Consider the following 21,254-nt stretch of genomic DNA (forward strand, 5'->3'; position numbering starts at 1 on the left):
TAGTTAAAACAAAATAAACAGTCTCATACAATTTTTTTATTTCAAAATAGCAAAATATATTTGGCATTAAGTATTACTAAGAAATAATCATTAATATCAGTTTACTTATAGGTTTCATTAAAAAAAACAAAGTCAATAACATCAATATACATAAAGGAATGTAAAATCAAAAAGTAATATAAAAAAGTAAATAGAAATTTGTTAATACTTTTTTTTTTCTAACTGTTATTCAACAAGACATTTATACAATTAAAAATAAATAGCTGTGTTAATAAATATTGGAAGATATCTAATTAGATTTTATGATAAAATCTTGTATGTTTTTGTTATTCAAATAAAGTTTCACTAAGTTTGGTGATTTTCCATCAGTTTCTGTAATTATGCACATGACAAATGCTTCATTTTTAATCTTAGATATTCTTTTAAAATTGTCAAATGAATAATTTTTTTCATTGTCATCTAATATTAGTGAACAGCGTAATGTGAAAATAGGAATATCCTGAATTTTTTCAGGCACCTCATATAAACAATCAACTGATATAGCATCCAATGTGTCATCTATATCAATTACTACATATTTTGTGCCACCAAGTGCATCAAATCTTATTCGTTTTAATTCCAAATTAATATTAGCTATATAAATATCTCCAATTTTAGGATCATCTACTGGTACTAGTGTAATATTTCCAAGTTTAAATTCTTCTTTTATAGTATTTAGATCTGAAGATACTGTTTGAACTATAAAATTGGAAAATGATTCAATATGCGTAATCACAACAATCTGTGGAAGTAACATTTCACTTATATCATTTCCTTCTATTTGTAATATAACTAAAGACGGAGACCCTTCTTTTTGTACTATCATATCCATCACAAGTCCATTAATGCTTGATATATCTTTAAACATTTCAAGTACATTAGGGTACCATATTTCATTTTCTTTATCTTCTAATTTTGATGCAATAAGAGCACAACGTCTTACAATAAATGGGCATAGACTAAGAAATTCAGTAGGTTTATAAAATTCTGAACAATTCTCATACATTCCATAATCTATAAAATAACAATATGCAATACTTTCTGAAATAATTTTATCAACCACAGCTCTACACCAAGTTCCTTTTTTGTTACTGAATGTCACAACAACAGTGTTCAATAATTTTGCATTTACTTTTAACTCTATAATACACATATCCAATTCATGAATTATACGATCCTTATAGAGATCAAATAAACTCACTGAATGTATATAAAACCAATGAAGAGTTTCAACTTTAATTATAACAACTTTTTCTAATTTTGGTATAATCAAGTTTTCCAATGAAATGTTTCCACTAACTTGAGCATTTTTTACATAGCATAAACCAGATTCTGTAGTTACAGCTTGCTCTATATTGTCAGAACTGGAATCTTCGTGTTTGTTTGTACCTTCAGGAGTTTCATAATCTGAATAAACACAAACAAGGTTATCGAGTATCACATCAACGCAGTCTTGACCATTATTTGTTAGTTTCACCAAAAAAGGTTCTTTATCATTTTTAATTTGCATAACCCATTCTCGAGAAGTCATAATTTCGGAAATTTGATCATAATTTTTTGGATCATTTATATAAATATCATCAGTTTCTTCCATCCAACAGTGGTAAAATAGTTTATTAACTGAACTAATATTGATACTATCGCCATTTGTGTTTTCACAATTTTCAACTTTTACAACATAAAACTCATTAAATGATTCAAATTTTGAGATATTTACAGTCAAATTATTATGTAAAGGAGTATCATCTTCCAAATCATCATTAATGAATAATTCAACTTCAATCAATGGTTTTTCACATGATATTAATTTACAGAACACCATTTTATTAACAAATTTTTTAGCATCAACATTTGATTTTATTCTACAATTAATAGCTAAATTAGGAATACTCTGTAATCCACTAGCTAATTTTGTAGTTTTATATGTTTTAAAATGTTCTCCAGTGTCAATAGCTAATACATTTAAAGAATCATTGGCTACACTTAGAACTAAAGCTCTGTACCATTTTTTATCAAGTGGATGTAAAGCAGCACACAAAGCGCCAACTTCAGAAACTGAAAAAATTGTTTTAGTCTGTATCTGGTCTAGTGCTTCAGATATTAATTTCTCTTTTGTATATTGCATATCAGGAACAATCCAACAGTCTTGATATGAATACATACAACTAATTTTAACTAAACACTTGTTTTTAAGATTTTCAATTATATCTCCATGAGGTAAAATTAAATTTATTTTAAAAGGCGCAGCGCTAATACTTTTATCATCATTTATAAACAAATTAGTTAAAAATATATTTGTAATGTTAATAGCCCCAGGAAATGTTTTAACTGGTATAGCAAGCCCTGGTAGTTTTGCAACTTTATTGGATCCAATAAATTGTAGTTTTTTCTTTTCCAATTGCTTTTCATATCCATAATCAATACAATGAACATTAGCCATTTTTAAGTTAACTGATTTAATTACACATCTGTAATATAAACCATGATTTTCAAACATATACAGATCCCCAGAATTCATTATAGAAGTTATGCATAATTTGCTATTTATTTTAGATAAAGTTTCAGACATTTTTAGAAGTTTACAGTGGTCTTCAACTCTTTGTAAATAAGCTACATCGCCATCAACATGGACTTTAGATATTTTTTCTATTCCACGTACAACAGGTATAGGCAATGGAGAAGAAAAATGTTCACTAATTTTAACGCTCAAGCTGAAATATATATATTAAAAAATTATATGTATACATAATAAATATAACTATGAATAATTTAAAAGTATTAATTAAACTATTAATTTTAATTAAATCTTCTAACTGTCTAGAAATTTATTAAGTCTAATGAATATTATTTAAATATTTTTTAAAAAGTATTTTGTTTTATTTTACATTAAAAAATGTTTCTGCCCAAAAATATCAAAATTGAGTGTAGATGGTATATACATGACATATATTAAGGGAAAAAAATCTTATTTTACCGATTTCATTTTTTTTTTATGAATTCAGGTTATATTACCTAAGTCATGATGTTCAATTTATTTTTAATTTATATAAAATGTTAAACACTCTGCACATATTAATATAATAATGAACAACTTTCAAACATTTTAATTTCTAAAATTAATGTACCTTGCAAAAAACAATATTCATGATATTTTTAAAATTTTTATTAAATTTGTGAAACTCTAGGCTGCAAATATATTTTTTAAACAAAATTTTAAAGATTATCTATGGATTTAAATAATATAATTCTTATTGTTAGTAATTTAAGTTATCATTATATTTTAAAAATATAATACTTACAGTCCATTTGGTTTTATAGATGTAACAGTTACATTATATAATGTTTTTTCAGCTATTTTGAAACTTAATTCTTTTGTTTCCATATCACATATTAAACATAACTGTGGTTTTTTCATGAGATCTTTTGTTATTGGTCTTACCTAAAAAGAAAATAAGAAAACCTAGCACAAGTAATAAATTAGCTAAATTCCAATATTTTTGAAAATAATTCTTGTAGTATATATATGGTCATTTTTTTAACACTAGCCACTCAATTTCTTATATATAATCATTTTTTTGTGATTTTTTTTGGTTTTGTTAGTTATATGTATATTATTGTTATCTGCTATAAAATACTTTTTAGGTTCATCCCTCATATCTTATAAGGGTAACATATTAATATTTTAAAATGGAAATACAATTATTTATCTAGCTTATACAATAAAAAATTATCTAATTAAGAAAATAACTGGTCGATAATAACTTTTGAACCAGTGCTTTGGAAATATTCACATTTTTGCATCGTGGTGAGTGAAAGAAAGTGGCCAAGATATAACCAGCAACATATTTGCTTCATCTCTAGTCTTATTTTAAAATGCTAATAACATCTAAAGCACTGGTCCAAAAGTCATTATAGACTTGTCATTTTCTTTTTTATAAGCTTTATAAATATCTATGTTACATTAAAAAAATAATGTTGACATCCCAATAAAATATAAGAGATGGACCTAAAAAATATTATATAATAGATAAGNATAAGAGATGGACCTAAAAAATATTATATAATAAATGGAAATAGATGTGTAACTAACAAAAACCAAAAAAAGAAAATTCACAAAAACTTATTATTTTAAAAGATATTGAGTCGCTAGTATTAAAAAAATCACTCTGAATATATATATTATAGAACAAAAAAAAATCTTAAAATATGTTTAAATAAAAGTTTAATGTAAAATATAAAATTTGGTGGCCAAAAATATTTCTACTATTAAAATATAATGGTAAATTTAGTAATTTAAATTCAAATAATATAAATTGATAACAATTGTTCCACAATATTGCATACCTGGGAAATAGTAACATCTGTTAATAAGCCAATGTCAAACAATTTTACAATAATAGATTCATCAGATATATTTTTTACATATGCTCTAAACCATTGACCATTGTTTAAAGTTGCTAAACAATATTTTCCTTGCAAATCTATTAAACTTATAGGTTCATAAATCTGAAAATATAAATTAATATTACATTAAATTTTTAATTCGTATATGAATATATATATTATCATAGACCAATCAATTAACACAAAAAAAAAATAATTTTTTTTTTTTTTTTAGTTGCATGTTAATCCCTTATAATTTATGGTGTCATCTTTATTTTTTCAAATAGAAACATTTTTAAAAGAAATTGACTGCTTTTTAACAATTTTTGGACCAGTCTTTCAGAAGTTATTAACAATATAAAGTTATGACTGGAGATGGGGAATGGGACCTTCTATTTTTATTATTTATCATCTATGAGTCATACTATTCCTCCTGCCTATGAATAACATTGAGAAAAAAATAAAGTTGTCATCCTTATAAGTTATAAGGGATGATATTAAATAGTAATTATTAGTTGATAAATCAAGAAACATATGTAACTAAATATAAGCAAAATTATTTTTTTCAATATTGTATTTATTTTGAGAGCAATTGAGTGGTTTATGAAAAACCGATTACCCCTGTATATCTCATATACCAATATAATGTATAAGTTTAAAAAAATCAGCACAGGGGGGTCACTGCACAGTGGTGACATGGCATAGTTGAGACGTGGTTTAGACGGTAGAGACCTGTAGGACGTTTATTATTAATATAACCATAACACATTATTTAATATCGAAAAGACAAACAAAACAAATAAGTACTTTCATTAATGATAAATACTTGTATTTATTACCAGTGATATGAGGTATGAAAAGGTTGAAAATGTACTAATGTTTCATTAATTCATTTTAATGACAATCTGAACCATTTGGATTTTACCAACAAACAAAATAAGCATTGTTTACGGTCTTTTAAATGTTCAACCAACAAATGTCTGGTCAGATATTTATTGGGTCATTTATTTATACATCAATATATAAATAACATAAAAAAAAACCCAGCATAGTGGTGACGTGGCATAGTTGGGTCAAGTATAATGATATCTGACAGTGATTAAAATCACTATCATAAAGAACACTTCGATGCAAATCTTTAGTGTTTAATTTTAAAAAATTGGTGGATTATTAAAAAGCTACGTGATCTGCCATTTTCTTATTTATATCCTAATTAAGATAAAGTATGTCAAATGAAAGAGGGATATAAATATTATTTCTCATAAAAAAATTGTATTGATTTATACACTTTTCAATAAGTTAAAGCATTATAAAGTTAAAAATGTAAAAAATAAAATCCAGAATTTTTGTTATTTTAATCCCCCCCTGTGGGCAGGTAAAAGGTCAGATTTATAAAAAAATATACCTAATGAAAGGTAAAGACATCAAGCATCTATAAAAAAAAAATTATATTGATTTGGTCATTTTTCAAAAAGTTATGGCAGTTTTAAGTAAAAAAAATGTCAAAAATTAGCAATTTTTAAATTTGTAATTTTTTTGGAGAGTTCCCCCATTTACGGGGAACGAGGGAAATTTTTTCAATTTTTGAGTGTAATGTCTTTGACTAGATACGATTTGTGATCTTTTGACATATCGTTGAAAGAAATCGGTTTGGTGAGAGATGAGAAAAAGTGGTAACAGACACAAAAAAAAAAAAAACACATCATAGTAAAACCAATATCTTCTCAGCTTCGTATCGAAGCTAAAAAAACATAATTAATTAAAAATTTTTACTGGATTGTCAGTTATATAATTTTTTATTTCCTCTTCTAGTTCATCTACTGTATAAGGTTCTGGTTGAATAAATAATTTGTAATGAGAATAAACCACATATGACAAGAAACTTTGACCATTTAAAACAGATTCTTCATATGGTGTTTCTTCTGCAAAATAATAAAAAAATATCAAGTAAATTAAATTAATGTAGTGAAATAAAAATTTTTTTTGTTATTTTAAGAAGAAATCATAAAAATTTATTAAGCCACTTGAGTTCTCTTAAAATAATAATTATATCAAGAAGATTATTTTTGTACTTTTAATTTTATTTATTTCTCAATTTATCTATTATAAAGTTTTTTTAAATTAATAAATAGTTGAATAATATTATACTAGCAACATACATCTTATTTATATATATATTATGTATGTTGCCAATTAAAAAATATAGTTGGCTTTCTTATTTAAAACTAAACAGGGAATTTTTATCATTTTTTAAGCCTTCTTCTTCTATACATGATTTGAAATCTATTGATGCAACATTAAAAAAAATTAGTTCATGAAAGTTAAAAAAATGTAGCAACAGACATGAAAAATAAAAATAATAATATACACATAATGTTAAATTAATATTATCTCAACTTAGGATCGAAGCTAAAATATCTAATACCTTAAATTACTAAGCATAGTTATTGTATAATATTCTTAGATGATTATTTTATGCTATTTATAGTAAGCTTTTGCTTAAGGTGGACAAAAAATATAGTTTTGAGTAACAAAATCAAAACCATTTCGAGAGACCAATAGAATATAATGGGATAAATTATATTGCCAAATTGTGATTCATTAAATAAAAATAAGAGCAAGTTACCAGAAAATTCAGATATCTCTGTGGGCCTATATGTTCCTAACCAGTTTGTGCGCTAATTACTGTAATTTATTTTTAAATTAGCTGTATAGGCCATCAAAATGACCCATAGAAATGATAAGAACATAATCTAAATTGTTAAAACAATAAAAAATCTGAATCAAGAGTAGTTATAGTTATAGTATAATACAAGTAAAATCAACAAATTAATTAACAAATTAATCGACAGGGACCGTGACCCTAGTATGTTTGTGAGTCCGAAAAGACATTTGTTTTCCGACAGGATTTTTGTTGCTACTTCCTTTTCAGTTTCATTTTTTTCGGTCAATACTGAACCTAAATATTTAAATTGCTTAACTCAATTGAATCCACTCCTAAGGAAGGATATATTCTCATACTATCTCTTCTCCCCACCACCATGTATTCGGTTTTGCCTTCATTTATTTGTAAACCAACCTTTGTCGCTGTCTCCTCCAAAAAGCCAAATAGTGTTCTGAGGCCATCGTGTGATTTTTCTATGAAGACCAAATCGTCTGCATATACCAATAATGCTATGGAAGAATCTTGTAGTGACACCCTACCTGGGGTCTGATATTAGTCTCCCTTAAAAATTTTTCTAATACTACATTAAATAGAACAGGTGACATAGAGTCCCCCTGTCTTAGGCCTGATTTCACTATTATTGGGTCGGTTTCAGCTTCTCCTACTATTACTTTAATGAATGTTTCCATAATGCTTGTTTTGACTAGCTTTACTAATTTTTGTGGGAAGTTATACTCTCTAAAAATATTTATTAAGCTTTTGCGATGGATACTGTGGTATGCCTTCTTGAAATCAATAGAGTACATGCATTTCCTTGTCAAACTCTCATGTCTTTTGGAATAGTTGTCAGAGAATAAATATTTGGTCTACCGTAGATCTTCCTGGTCTAAAGCCTCCTTGATAATCGTCAATGATTTGTTCCGATTTTGTTTTTATCCTTAACAAAACACAGTTCGCGAAAACTTTATAAGCAACACTTAAAAGGTCAATTCCGCGATAATTCTTGTTTATTTCCTTCTTATAAACTGGACATAGTAATGCTATTTTCCAATCTTCCGGTAACTTTTTGGTTGCACAACCTGGGCGTCATTTCTTCTCCTCCTTTTTTGAGGAGTTCTGCATGAGTTTGATCCTCTCCAGGTGATTTATGATTTTCACCTACCTCATGTTCTCTTTTGTCAACCCAGCCAGAATTTCGTAGAATTGTGAATCGTGGATAAGATGAGAGAAAGTAGACTTAGATGGTTTGATCATGTTATGAGAAGAGAAAAATCGGAAGCCGTAAGAATAGTTATAGAAATAAAAGTTGAAGGAAAAAGAGATAGAGGAAGCCCAAGAAAGAGATGTTATTGAATGCGATATGAGGACAGATGATGTGAGCGTAGAAAATGTGAGAGATTGTGTCAAGTGGAAGCTTAGGATAAGGGTGGGCGACCCCAAGTAGTTGGGATTAAGGCAAAGAAAAAGATTACCAGAAATTCCGGTGGCAATTGACATAATATAATTGTTGTTTAAGAATGTACAATTTAACGTTTAGTTGGGTTTAATCAATTTAGCGTTAAATCAATTACCTACTCTATCGGTTGTATCTTAATAAACACTACACTTTAATGATACTATAAATAAATAAACTCACACATACACACATATGCATTTATAAAATTGTGTCTAATGTAAGTATAACATGATAAAAAGTAACCGTAAAATGAAAAAAATGAAAAATAAATTTTAGAACTCATATTAAATGTAATGTAACTCGAAAAATATTTGTTTAAATGAAAAAATATAAGATACTTTTTTTGTTTATAATTGTCTTTTAAACAACTTTTGTACGAAACTTTTTTTTGTAAGTTAAATATTTTTTGAGAAAATTAAAAAAGCTCATATTTTTTAACTTTTGCGAGGCTGTAAAAAAAAGGCTCAATTCCAATCAATGAGGACTTTTAATATGTCATTATACATATCTTAATTCAACTTTAAAAAAAAAAAATTTGGATGGGAATTTTTTTCTGCTATTTGCTAATATTACTCCTTCGTTGACTGGCCTATAATCCAAACTACATAAAATTTTTCGGTTGTTATTGTTATGGTCTAAATTCTTGGACTGTGTGGATTATTGACTCGTATATAGCAAATCCAGTCCCCAATTTGTGAGGATGTTCACATTTACCATTAAAAATGGCTGTTTGGGATACTTTAGTTGTTCCAGTATCTTCCCATCTAATTTCTTGTAAGATCACACATTTCATCTTATATTTTTCTACTTCTCTTACTAAATCCAAAGTCGCTCCTGGTTTGTACAAGGTTCTTATGTTCCATGTACCTCATAGTAATTCCTATTACTAGTTTCCTTTTTTTTTCCGTAAAATCTATTCCAAGGCTTATTTTCGAGTCCTGAACATAACTTTTTTTTATATGGCTGGGTTATTGGCTCAACGCATAACCTCCAACCTGGAGAACCAGACTACTCCAATTAACTAAAATCAGGGTAGGACAACTGCAATGCACCTTATTGCATTGGGCGATGGGAGTGCCACCTTCCTACGCCAATGACTGAGGTCCGCAGGCTTGTCACACCGTTACCAAAATTAGGTATACCATGCGGGAATTTTTATTGACTTTAGAGATTATAATATAAATAGTTCTATTAATAAATTTACCTAATTTTAAAATAAAAACATTAGGCCTGTAATATTTTATAACCTATAAAATTGAATACTTTAAGTTGTTTTTTTGCTTATTATGGAGGAAGTTTTAGTGAATTGTTTTTAAAATGGTACAACTTGTGATGATAGAAAGAGTAAATAAATCTTATCATAAATTAAGGAGTAGAAAAATAAAGACAACCGAAAATATTAAAAAAAAGATATATAAATAATTTTTTACCAGTTTTCATTACAGATTCTAAACGTTGACCAAAACCAGATTTAAGAATAGAATCAGCAATATCAATGTTTGAATCTTTTTCAATCATTTTTACTGAATTTCGTCCAATTTCGTCTTTACCAGTTATAATACATTTATATATGGATGCATTGTGAAAATGTGATTTCACTATCATAGCAACATCAATATTCAATAGGGGAAACCACATATCACTTAATGAACATTCCAATACTAATTGAGCAGGCATTATACAATCACTCTCCAAAAAATTATACAATACAATTTTATCAAACTCTTCATTTACAATTTCATTGCCTTCATCAACTAACTTTAATTCAATTCCTAGAAATAAAAATTATATTCATGATACTATGTAATAGATTTTAGTTTATTTTTTCTGTATTTTAAATTTAAATTATTTTAATTCATTAAAATTTGTGTTTTTTAGAAATAACACAGGACAACAGCTATTTTATTGTTTTCAACTTTTATATGAATTTTTAAAGAAATTTCAATGTTGATTCCGAATTTGGCCTCAGATTTTATCTATCACATCTAGTTTTTGAGATAATTACTAATGAGTAATGATGCAAAAATTATATCAAAAACATAATAAAAAAATCAATTTTTTTTTAACTTTCTTAAATGATTTTATGGTTTTTAATAAGACTTGTGAACATTTTAGGAAGATTCCATCATTTTTAACTGATTTTTTTAATCTTTTAAGTTGAGTTTGAGTGTCATTTTTCAAAATAAAAGCTGAATTTTCAAGTATTATTATTTTTTTTATTGATTTAACTTACAATTATTGAACTTTAACCAACAAATATATAATATTATAAGAATTAAAAACATTAACTTTGTACTTTTTTAGTAAATATAAAGCAAAAAAAGGCTTTTAATACAAATAATATATAAACATTTCGAAAATTCGTAACTAACCATGGTTTTTTTATATACTTTTTCAGTGTTGTTTTATTTTGAAATAATTTAAAATTTAATTTAATTTTTAAAACAATTTTTATTTTGAAACTAATAACATAATAAAATTTTATATATTTCTCAATGATAAATATGATGGTATAATTAATTTTAAAGAATGACAATTGTATAATTAATTATTTCTATAATAATTACATAAATAATAATACGACATTATAATTAAAATCAAGGTTTACAAGTGATTTGCTGAATACACTTTGATATTTGATTTATACTTTACCTTTATACTTTATTAAACTTTAGAGTAATCTAGCAAAAACTATTATAGATAGACATAAGTATTTACCACATTTCAGAATAAAATTTATGAGAGGTGCTTTTTTTTAATTATGTATTACTCTTTAGTGTTATGTATAAAAATATTCATATGCACAATTTGAGGTCTTAGCTTCTCAAAAATTATGAAAATTATCTGTATTTTAAAAATGTTGTTATAATCAAAATATTTTGTTCGAAGTACAATAAAATTAAAATACTTTTTAAAGTGTTATAATATGTTTAATACAAAATATTATCAATGTATTAAAAAAAAAATTTATAGCATTATTTTTCTTTTAATAAACATAAGTAAGGCATTTTAAGAGAGTATTTTTTTATTTAAAGCTAATTTTATGGAACATATATAGATATTTTATGTGTAATTTTTTAATTATTTTTTATACTTATAAGACAAGTGTTTTTGAACATTTTATAAAGTATTTTTGAGTTTTGGACTTAGTAATAATAAAAAATTACTTTGTTAACTTTATTGATTTAATTTAATAATATTGAATAGTTGTCAAAAACATGCTAATTATTATAAGGCTTAAACTAGTTAATTAAAAATCAATAGTAATTATATAATTGATACACCCAGAGCTGAAAGGATAAAAAAATGAGTTAAAAATTGAGAAATGCTATTTTTCCAAATTTGGTTTAGTCAATGACAAGCAGTATTATAATTGAAAAATTCTCTTAAATCTTTAATACACTCAGAAGTATGATTATTTTACTTTTTATTTTTGTACTTCTCTAATTTTTTTTTTTTCAATCAAAATTACATTCTTACACATTCTGGGTGCCTTAAAACATAATATATAACACATAAGTGAAATATTGTAAAATAAAAATATAAACAATTATTGGGCAAGGTAATTATTTAATAGTAAAACAATTCATTTATTAATTTATTTAAATTCAAATAATATTTACTTTCAACAATTGAATCCATATTGACAACTTGTGCACGGTATATTAAGCCAGAATAATGTTTTAAGATCACATACATATTTTTGATGATATCAAACTTTTTCAAAATATACCTTTCTTCTAAAGAAGACTTAATATTTTCAAAATAACAATGGAAGTCTGCGTTATATTGTCTCACAAAAAAATGCATTGGTGATTTGTAAGTCAGTAGTACACAGAGCAACTCACTTTTATTTGAAAGTTTTTCTACTTGTAAACACGTTATTTTTTCAATCTAAATTGATAATAAATACATTTTAATTTATTACTAAATTATTGGAATTTTATGTACAGGCATACATAAAAATAGGATTATTTAAAAGTTTATGATACATATTTTATCAAATACAATATATTTGAAATTGTCTTAAGTACAATAGACACAAACTTTAGGTCTTAAGGACAATCTCATAATTATAACATACATGATTTACCACGAGAGTAAAATTATGGTTGGTTGTATTGTATTATGCATATCTGTATATTATAACCTCTATCAAATACTAAAGAAATAAAATTATTATAATTTAAAAAAAAAATACATACATATTAACAGAACAAACTAAAAGAGCTATAATGAAACATTAGACATAAGAAACTTAAAAAAAGCTACACATCTATAATGCCACTAATCTTCAGAAAAATTACATATAACATTTTAATGTGTTGTAATGTTAGTAGCTATAATTATTAGCACAAAATTTTACTTACACTACTTATCCTCTCTTCTTGACTATCTATAGTGATCTGATCATTCTGAAAAAGTAAAAAAAACATGTCATGGATTAAACATTAATAGATGAAAAATTTAAGTAAAAATGAAAGAAAAACAGTAAAGCTATGTTAAAAATTATAAATACTGTTTTAATTATTACTAAATATAAAAATATATGAAAAAAAAATAAATACTTATATATTTAGTTAATAATTTAATTATAAAAACAATACGTACATTTGATTGATGTAGTATGGTAAAGCTACAAGAACCAGTAGTTGAAATTTTGTCATCATCCTAAAACATTACATTAGTTTTGAAAATATTATCGTTATTAAATAACTTACAAATATATATTTTTGGAATAATTATTAATATAGAACCAATTAATATTATATTGAATTCATTAAATATAAAATTTCATAAGAAAACTATTATTACTGGTTATTTTAATGAAAAGTTAAAATTTAAACTAATACAAAAAAAAGAGTCCTACAGATATCAATAAAAATTTAGTTTATTTACTTGTACATGTTAAATAATAATACAATAATTCAAGAAAAAAACCACTTTGGCTTATTACTTTTAATATACAGAATGATCGACTAACTATGTCTCACGTAATATCTTTAAAAGTGTTATAAATAATTTTTTTTTTTAAATCATTATGGACCTTTGATGAGCTGTTTCACAAGAAAAATAAATTTCTATCATCATCCCTCATATTTAGAACTTGTATCAACTTCAGATTTTCGAATACCAACAAATATTATTTTTATGTATTTCATAAAAAAAAAAATTTAGTAAAAAGATAATAAAAAACTAGGAATTTTAAACTAAATGCGCTACTTTAAAATTTAGGATATTTGATGAAAAAATTCAGTAGTCTTCCAACAACAGTCACATTATTATTTTAAGTAGTGATAAGAGCTATTGGTTTATTTTGTCAATGCACATAGACAGAATAACTAAGGTAAGCTTGGTATGTTAATTTATAAAACTGGTAGTGCTTATAGATTTACGACCAATAACAATTGAGTCTGTTATAACTTTTTCTTAATAGACCCTAAACTTTAGAGAGCCGTGAAGCCCTTATTAAATAAAATAAAATACTTTTTTTACAAAACAATTTTATTAAACTAAATCTAATGGTGTAAAAAAATAGGGTTGTCATTTGAAAATCTGAAGTTGATACAATTTTTAAACATAAGGAATGGTGGAGAAATAAAAATTTTCTTATGAAACACCTCATCAAAAATCCATAATGGTTAAAAAAAAAATTGTTATAACACTTGTATTTTTAAAGATATTGTGTGAGATATAGTTAGCTAATCACTCTGTATATATATATTCTTTTTAATAGAAAACCTAAATTACCTATTAAGCTATACCTTAAAATAAAAAAGCAAAATTAATACTAATAATCAGTGTTCTTCTATGAAATTACATCAAAATAATAATAGATATTTACTACTGGAAAATGGACACAAAGGTCCATACCCATTAACCATGTTTCTCCAAGTTGCCTCAATTAATTAATGCCTATGGTCATACTTACAAATTACTCAAATTAACTTCAGTAGCCTTAAACATAAATCTCAAAATATTAAGATTAAATATATTTTTTTAAATAAAACTATACATTTTTAGATTATATAGGGTCAATTAAAAACATTCTACATTAAATTTTTTTTTCTTGGAAGATAAATAACTAAAGCAATACAAAAAAGTATTTGAATTGATTATCTCTTAAAATAATAAACTACAAGAATATGCCAATTAGTATAATATACAACCAAATAGCTTTCTTTAAGAAATTTCACAAATCTGTTTAATCTATTAATTAACACTAAAATAAATCTGTGGTAACTTCGATAGAAAAATAAAGTCTTCACTTAATAATACTAAAATAAAATGTTAAATTATTGGTAATTCAAAATAAAGTTATTATTTAAGTTCAAATGTTTATAACTTATAAGCATTAAGTACCACAAAAATATAAAAAACAGTTTTCTAATTTAATACATTAAAAGTAAAATATATAAATATTTAACTAAGAATAGAATAATATATAGATATATGTACTTGAATCTCAGTAATTAAGTAATCATTAGAAGATTTAGGTGATAGTGAACACTTGGAAACAGAATTTTCATTTTCATTTCGTTGATTAACAAATACGTCACATATTTCGTTTCCTTTTTTACTAAACAATTCAATTTTGTATAATCCATAATTAGGATCAATTTTTTTTGGTAACATTCCAAAATTTTGATTAAGCAGCAACTTTTTGATAGTTTCTTGTGAAAAGTCTTTAGGTTTATCCAAAATTACATTCAAAGAACGCATTTCAATTACATTACACCTTTTAAAAGTTAATAGATTAATTAGTAATCAATTTTTTTTTTATATAAATTTACTCAGTAGGTATTTGAAAAACAGTCGTGCGAAGTACAAATTCATGAATTCCATAATCAATCAAATCAACCAATAATCCATTAATTTTTACATCCAATATTACTGCACGAGCAAACTTATTTTGCACAAGTATTAAACAAGGAGTGTGAACTTCAAGAACAGGAGATAATACTAAATTTTGACGATCAATTGACTGTAGCATTTTTTGTAAATATTCAGATTCATAGTCCTGAAACATTTTAATAAGTATTAAAAAATATACAAATTATATTTATAAAACTTTTAGGTACATGTTTAATGAGGTAGCTATTGTTTTTTTATAATAAAATAATTTAAAACTCACAACTGTCCTGACTGTTAATAGTATAGTATCTTCACCAACAGACACTTTTGTAACAAATATATTTTGTATTGTTAAGTTATCTAACTGTTGAGATCTTAAGTATTGTAGATCTGATTCTTTAGCTGGAATAGGGCAACTATTTTTAATATCACGTTTTTTGTTCAGCGATAAAACTTTTGACATATTATTAGCAATAATAATTATTTTTGATAACTCTATAGTATCTGCCATACCAGTTTCTAGAAGTATTTTGTTATCAAGATTAAGTAATGTTATAAATGACACTCCCTCAATTTCAAAATCTGTACGATAAGAATAGTATTGATTTGATAGTAATTCATTCAATTCTGAATTCGATTTTGATTTACTAATATAACCACTTAATAAATAGGTATACACAGATGCTCTTTGTGTTAGCCCATTGATAATAGATTTGTTTACATCCATCGATATCTCACGAACATCTACAAATGATGCAACCATTGTTCTTCCATAGTCAATAAGAAGTATAGTATGGATTTTCGTTTGAAAATCTGAGCTAATAATTTTGCATCTATAAACTCTCACTTCTATACCTAACTTCCAAACATAAATATAAGGAGTATTTCCATACAAATCAATAGTCTTCATATCCTAAAACAAAAATTATAATTTTTTGGTGGTTTTAATTAAAAATTGTGTAAATAAATTTTTTTTTATTTGACATTATACAACAGGTTCTTTATATCTTATTTTATATACTTTGAGGTTTGATATGTTTATTGTTACACAATGGTAAGAGATTTTGTCAAGACACAAAGAAATATAACAGAAAAAATAAAGAAAAAAGTCACTTGCTTATGAATAAAACATTGATTAATTTTTAATTTAAAATTATTACCCGAGAATATGATTCATAGTTTTGCAATGATTTTTCCATATTAGACCTTTTGGGGCAAAAAAAATGGCCCCATATTTTTATAAAACAGCCTTCAAACTCAGCATTAGTGATATAAATTTCTTTATTGTACAAAGGTACTAATGAATTTTCTGACATATTTTAGCACCTGGAAAATAATATAGCAATATGAGATTACACAGCTATTTTATTTTTATAAATTAATTGCTTTAAAAATATTAATAGTAGCATAATACAATAGCATGTTAAATTTTTTTTATTGCTTTATTGAATCAAAGTAGTAAAAATGTATCTAATATATCTAATAATAATAAATTTATTATGTAGGTACTTTTAGGAGAGAAAGGATAGAAAATATTTGAAAAATAAGTGTAATAATGCACTACAAAGTTAATTTTAAATTATTTATTTAAAATTTTATTATTAATATAAATCTTTATTTAGTAATGGTTAGAAATTAATGGTTAGTTTCAAAATATTGCATTACAAGTAAGAAAATAATTAACTTCTCTATTTTATATTTTCTTAATATTAGTATAGGGCAATAATGTTAAAAATAGGCAAAGCTAAGTATAATCCTGTCTCTTTCACCTAAAATATTATAATATTAAAATTATATTTTGTTACATAAAATTTATGAAACATTATAAATAAAATGTAAAAGAATATATTAATATTACGTAAGAATAATATTAATCCAATATTCTAAATAAAGGAAAACATAACTAAAAGATAAATTTTAAAATTTATTTTCAAAAAAAAAAGTAATTTGTCAAAGTATGAGATAGTGGGATATTTAAAAGTGGTATAAGGACGTTATGACACCGCTCAAAAAGTTGATACTATATTACATTAGTAACAAAACTAAAAAAGCCTTTAACTTGGTAAATTTATCAGAAAAATTAAAAAATATATTTTATTTAAAGATAAAATATCATTATCATTATCTAGGAGATTTGATTTTAATAAAATTATCTACTCATATGTGAATTGACACTCACTTTAGTACTACATACGTCACATAGGTGCAATCTAGAATTCTAGAGGGACTTAGTTTCCTCTAATTTGTAGCAGCTCCCCCAAAATTGATGAAAATTACATATTAATAGAAATATTCTAAAAGGAGAATTTAAGTTAGATGCCTCAAACATTTGTTCACATTATGTCTATATGTATGATACTGGTATAAGACGATAAAATAGCTAATATAAAGATGCAAATATGTATACAGAATAGTATATAAATAAAACATTTTATGTCTAAACAAGATAACAATGAATTGCCTATTCCAGTTTTGACATTAGCTCAACACATTGCAAATAAATAGCCAGTGTCCATTGGATTTATTAACAAAGATACTAAAAGATAAGCCGGAACAGATGTAAAATTTATTTTAAATTAATATATCATGTATTTTTCAAATTTAAACCATATCTTTTAATAAAATTATTTTGATCATTATATTGATGATTAATGTAATATTATCTTAGGTTTTAATCTAAGATTGTGGTTTCAAAAATTAGTGATTACTACAATTTAAATTATTTTTAAAAATTTTATTAGTATTTTTTTTTACAAATCAAATCTAAGGAATATAAATAATTATGCTAAATACTATTTAGTAATATTATATTTTAGCTACTGAAAAACTACAACAATTTTATTAATACTATTTCAGACAAAAGTAGTTTGCTCCCAATATAGTAGCAATCGATAATTTACAAACAAATTATAGAATTTTTTTTGGCTCATTACATAGAGCAATAATTTGATGAATTTGTAAATTACACCTTTAAAAGAAATTTAGACCTATAGCACTGAAAAAATAGCAACATGAGAAATTTTAATTAAACTACACTAATTACATAAAATATTTGAAAAATAAAATTATTTCATTAGGATTTTTAATAATTTCTAGATTTTAAATGAATAAATAATAATGATATTCAAACATCTTAATTTGTAAGGCATTGTTAGTCAATAACCTTATAAATGTCAAGTCAGTACAATATTTTTTGATACTTGTTCTTCAAATCAATGACTATTTATGTTAAAACATAAAAAAATTTAATTACTTAAAGCAAAATCTTTTTTAATTTTAACTATACATTTTTAGCAAGTACCAATGATTAAATAATACATACTTTACCAATCTACTTTTTATTCAAAAAATAACTTAACGTTTCCAAATAACATACTATAAACACGAGGACAGAGCTGCAATAATACCAAATATTAAAGATAACTTCAACATTTTTAACAACAGATAAAAAAATTATGTAGATTAACACTTGCTATTCGAAATTAAATTTGTTGTTTTTAGGAGTTTGGTGCCTGACATGAACTTTAAGAAAAATTAAAGTGTTCATTTATAAACACTTTTAAATTAATAATCATATAATTTTTCACTAAATTTAAGTCATAAATAAACTAAAGGTTTAATAGTGAATTTTTTTTATGACTAATGAAAACGTTATTAGGATTCGAAAATGATATAAATAAGAACACGACGCTAACACAAATACCTAGTTTAGGTAACGAAAACATAGTAGGGTTTTAAGTCTAAGAGTCATTTATTGTTAAATATTATCAATTCTATATTTTACCAAAAAATTTAAATAAAGGTATGTCCATAGAAAAATGATTAAATAATCAATCATGACAACATTTTGTTATGTTTTAAATGAAAGTGCTACAGCGCTGATGCGTCATTTATATTATTTAGTTGCTAGTATTATAAAAGTGATACCACAAACTATATTAATTAATAGTTAGTTACATTTTCAATAAGTCTGTGTTGATACATATTATAATACAACATTTATCTGCGAGTATGACTTACCTTATCACAGTCACACGTGCTAGAAGAAATTAAATTTTAAAATGGCGGGAGATGAGAATGCCAAGTGATACAATTACGATTACTTTCGATGTTACCCAAAGAAATGACGCAATTATTTCTACTTCGTCATTTGACATAATTTAGAACTTACGGATTAAGTGCTAAAATAAAATGAATTTGACGATTTTTTCATCAACTAGTGATGGCAACTTGTTATCAATCTTAATAACTGTTACAAACTGTTATTGTTACTTTCAAAATAACAGTTAGTTATTTTCTCAAAAAAATGTTATCTTTATATAAAACTCTCAATAACAGTGATATAACTGTTTTATTATATTTTAAAAGACTGTTAATAAAATAAAATAAATATTTAGTCTATAAATGACTAACATTAAATATTTATAAACAATTTAAATGTCAACGTAAAATTACTCATAATAATTGGTTAAGTGAATGATAGAAATAACCGATATATACAAATAAAAGAAGGAAAACATTTACATGATAACTAATATGTTTATAAATTATCTAAAAATATATTTCTTACAATCTACCTTTTATTAATCGTCCAAAATATCCATATTTTGTATAAAAAATAAAAAATCATATTTGAATATTATTTAATTCACAATAAATTTTTTAGCCTAGTGCTCTATTCATTTCGGTGAAATTTTTATACAAAACGCAAAAGTGTTAACCTTAAGAGAACGCCATATGAGCAAACGAAACAACGATATATGACCAATAGAATGCGTTTTTAGATGTTTTACAACCAAATTCTTCAATCACCTCCTGTCGATCATTCCAGATAGGATGCGCGCCCTTGTATATTATTTTGGAGGGCCATAAAATTCTACTACTGACTATTATGCTGTGCGTTACATATTATTTTCATTTCTTAAGGCGATAAAGCGCACATAATATAAAACAAAATGAATATATAATTATAATAAAATATCATAATATTATATAATGATATTCTCTCGAATTCTACCGCTTATTAAACGTTAAAGTAGTTTTTTTATGTTACAAGTAATCTATAATAATAATACCTAATAATATGTATGTAGTTGGTACTTACTTGTTAGTTAAGTAAAAATATTGGATATAATTGAAATTGTTGAGAAATTAATTATTTAAATTTTAGCTGATTGAGAATCGATTCTTTTCGTCCGAGAATAGTGAAAAAAAAAAATTTTATATCTTTTTATGAATCTTTTCACGACCATCACCTTTGCAGTAATCTATAAGTTTTTAGTGAGACCGATTTTACCTTGCAAATAGTTAGCATGGAAGCGAAAAAAAATCAAACTCAAACAGATATAGGAACCCATAAAATAAACGTCATTTCCCATTTATTAAAAAAATCAAGAATCGCTTTATCATATATCATTTTTCTATTATTTCGTTAAAATTCAATTTCCTAAGAATTATTATATAAGACAAACTTTAATTAAACCTCGTGTTTGCTAAAAATGGAAATTAAAAATGTTTAACTCAGAATTAAAAAACCCATCACAGTGGGGTTGTGGCATAGTTGGATCCAGTATGGATGATATTTGCAGTGATTAAAATCACTATCATAAAAATCGCTTCGATGCAAATCTGTAGATAGTGTTTAATTTAAAAAAAAAGTTTGTCAAAAAAGTAGGTCAAGTGAGAGCTGAGAAAATAAATAATAGCTACAAAAATACCACATAATAAAATAATATTAATAAGAATTTCTTCTCACGAGAGTAGACTACAGTAATGGGATCCTTGATATATATTTAAGTTATTGAATCTAAATGAGTTAAACATTTTTTAAACTCAAAAAGAATTAAAAAAAAATTC

The 21,254-nt window shown here is 24.6% G+C and overlaps 1 protein-coding gene across 5 annotated transcripts; it reads right to left on the minus strand.

Annotated features, from left to right (window-relative positions):
* Positions 1–41: 41 nt before the first annotated feature.
* LOC126908583 (uncharacterized) lies at positions 42–19,595 on the minus strand. Of its 5 annotated transcripts, XM_050690783.1 has the most exons (14): positions 18,872–19,160; positions 18,721–18,793; positions 16,559–16,724; positions 15,679–16,311; positions 15,338–15,564; positions 15,003–15,282; positions 13,155–13,214; positions 12,914–12,958; positions 12,167–12,437; positions 9,974–10,315; positions 6,196–6,344; positions 4,384–4,545; positions 3,339–3,478; positions 42–2,750 (listed from the first exon to the last, which is right to left on the minus strand). In XM_050690783.1, exons 3-14 carry the CDS (start codon positions 16,712–16,714, stop codon positions 290–292), a joined length of 4,926 nt encoding a protein of 1,641 aa, XP_050546740.1. In that variant the 5' UTR covers positions 16,715–16,724; positions 18,721–18,793; positions 18,872–19,160; the 3' UTR covers positions 42–289. The 5 variants fall into 5 exon arrangements, with proteins under 5 accessions (XP_050546740.1, XP_050546741.1, XP_050546743.1 ...); XM_050690784.1 differs by lacking the exons at positions 18,721–18,793; positions 18,872–19,160 and adding an exon at positions 19,419–19,595; XM_050690786.1 differs by lacking the exons at positions 18,721–18,793; positions 18,872–19,160 and adding an exon at positions 19,183–19,376.
* Positions 19,596–21,254: the final 1,659 nt, after the last annotated feature.

The sequence above is a fragment of the Daktulosphaira vitifoliae genome, unplaced genomic scaffold (genome assembly GCF_025091365.1).
Source record: "Daktulosphaira vitifoliae isolate Bord-2020 unplaced genomic scaffold, ASM2509136v1 Scaffold_5, whole genome shotgun sequence".
NCBI classification, from domain to species: domain Eukaryota; kingdom Metazoa; phylum Arthropoda; class Insecta; order Hemiptera; family Phylloxeridae; genus Daktulosphaira; species Daktulosphaira vitifoliae.

Excerpts from the sequence above, each read along its gene's own strand:
- LOC126908583 (XM_050690784.1), bottom strand. The coding sequence starts at position 16,714 with ATGTCAGAAAATTCATTAGTACCTTTGTACAATAAAGAAATTTATATC. Across the intron at positions 16,312-16,558 it reads ACTATGAATCATATTCTCGG|GATATGAAGACTATTGATTT; the intron begins GTAATAATTTTA and ends TTTTTGTTTTAG. Across the intron at positions 13,215-15,002 it reads ACTTAATTACTGAGATTCAA|GATGATGACAAAATTTCAAC; the intron begins GTACATATATCT and ends GTAATGTTTTAG.